This window comes from Sphaeroforma arctica (assembly GCF_001186125.1).
Source record: "Sphaeroforma arctica JP610 unplaced genomic scaffold supercont1.5697, whole genome shotgun sequence".
Lineage (NCBI taxonomy): Eukaryota > Ichthyosporea > Ichthyophonida > Sphaeroforma > Sphaeroforma arctica.
In genome coordinates this window covers 1-1,879 of record NW_014034861.1, presented here as the reverse complement: position 1 = coordinate 1,879, position 1,879 = coordinate 1, and the positions used below count along the sequence as shown (strand labels likewise).

Here is a 1,879-nt window from a genome sequence, read left to right as displayed (position 1 = left end):
TGACTAAATTGTATTTTAGTTTAATATAGTTTGAAACCTAGTAATTTCCATCGAAGTTTACAAGGACGGATGCTGAACTACGTTCATAATCGAGTACAAGCAATTTCGACACCAGAAGTGACGCCAATCGAATTTGGGAATTTTAACCGTAATCAGGAGTCGTCAGCTGTAGTGAAATCCCCTGATAGAATTGCTTGGGACCTAGCAAACTTGCATTTGGACATGGCTATGTACCCGTCAAAATTTGTAATCATCGGCGAAGCGGTCCTTTGATGCATTTCGCAGAGTAGTAAAATCTCCACGACAACAGCCTATTCACGATCACATCACCGAATCTACCGCAGCAGAGATGAAAATGCAGGTATTCCATCTCACCCAACGTATGATGCAAGCAGAAGCTGAGGGGAGCACAGAGGACGCCCGTTCAATTCGCACATCTAATGAGACGTTGAAGACATGCTCGATAACGGTCCACAAACGGACGTCAAAGGAATGACCACCCAATCCGCAGGGTAGCTATTATTTGGATAACCCGCAGAAGATACAGCTCCATGTGTCTATTTTGGATTGGCATAAAAATGCGAAATTTCGCAAGGGTCTACATGGGACACTCCAGAAAGAAGAGGCACCCAAGGCGTTATTAGATTTTATCGTGGCAGAGAACGAACAAAAATTGCAGTCCATGTCGTTTTAGGACGCCACTACTCATATTGTACGCACACCCGAACAAGATCTGGAGAATAACGCATACAGAAATGTGTTGGCTTGCATGAAGTTAAACCCTTTGGTGCCACTGGAGATAAAACTTCGGGATTTTGAACGCAAAGTAGACCTAATGGAGATGCGACAATATAAGAATCCGCTACAAGTATATCGCAATCATGGTATGCTCAACCTAATAGGTCAAGCTGCGGGGAAGCATATTACAGTGATACCCTTCGTATGCACTCGAACTGACGAAAATATTCCGCGGAACAAATGCGTGATGTATTTCGGGTGAATATTGACAAGGCAGAAGAACACCGTCGGGCAAATCTTTCTCGGCCAGTACAAATTCCAAGGGGATCACGTTCACGCACACGAGGGCGTGTGGAGGCGGACATGCGAGCCAGCCAGCATGCACCACCAGCATCAAACCCTCGGGCTCGTTGTCGGCCATGTGAGTAGAATTCTTGGCCCAGCGCACGCACCACGCTGTCCTAAGATACAGAGAGCGCCAACATCAACCAACACAGGCAGCCATACACCACATGGGGGTGCGCCTCCACATCGTGCATCGGCTGTGGGTACATCCACACGTACACAACAGGTGTCGGGTAATAACTTCCGTCCTCGAGTTAGTCTAGTAGATGGGGATGATCAGATGCCTGATTCTACGCCAGCAGAAGTAGGAGAGAGTGAGGTGATGCATATTCATGATTTGGTCGACGAGTCATACGTAGACAGCGAAGATAAGTTGGTGGAGGCCGCCCAAGGACCAGCCGACTGGGAAGAGAGACAAGTGCAAATTGAAATGTTGGGGTGTCTGAGTTGAACGTGTGCGTAACGTTTGGTCGTACGGCGACAAATATATTTGCCGTAAAAGATAAGTTGTTCTCTACCGACAACCGTGTATATGTTACTTTACAAGCAAACGGACATGCGATGTGCACACTCGTTGGCACGGGGGCGAACCACTCTATTAATACTCAGGCATCCGCAGAGAAGGTATTACCAGCTAAGGATAGCTATATATACTTGGGGGACAGAGATTTCCGCACACTGCGTCTCGGCAAAACGTATGCCACGACAGTTCAATATGGTACACAGTCTACAGCAGGCTGTACGTGAACTTATGAATTTACTCGATGATATTGATGTAATTCTGGGAGTGGGGAGT

General features: G+C 46.9%; 1 protein-coding gene across 1 annotated transcript; it reads left to right on the top strand.

The window, feature by feature from the left end:
* Positions 1-563: 563 nt before the first annotated feature.
* SARC_15156 (hypothetical protein) lies at positions 564-1,879 on the top strand. Its single transcript, XM_014290718.1, has one exon. The coding sequence runs from the start codon at positions 1,118-1,120 to the stop codon at positions 1,532-1,534; it is 417 nt and encodes a 138-aa protein (XP_014146193.1). The 5' UTR covers positions 564-1,117; the 3' UTR covers positions 1,535-1,879.

Excerpts from the sequence above, each read along its gene's own strand:
- SARC_15156 (XM_014290718.1), top strand. The coding sequence starts at position 1,118 with ATGCACCACCAGCATCAAACCCTCGGGCTCGTTGTCGGCCATGTGAGT.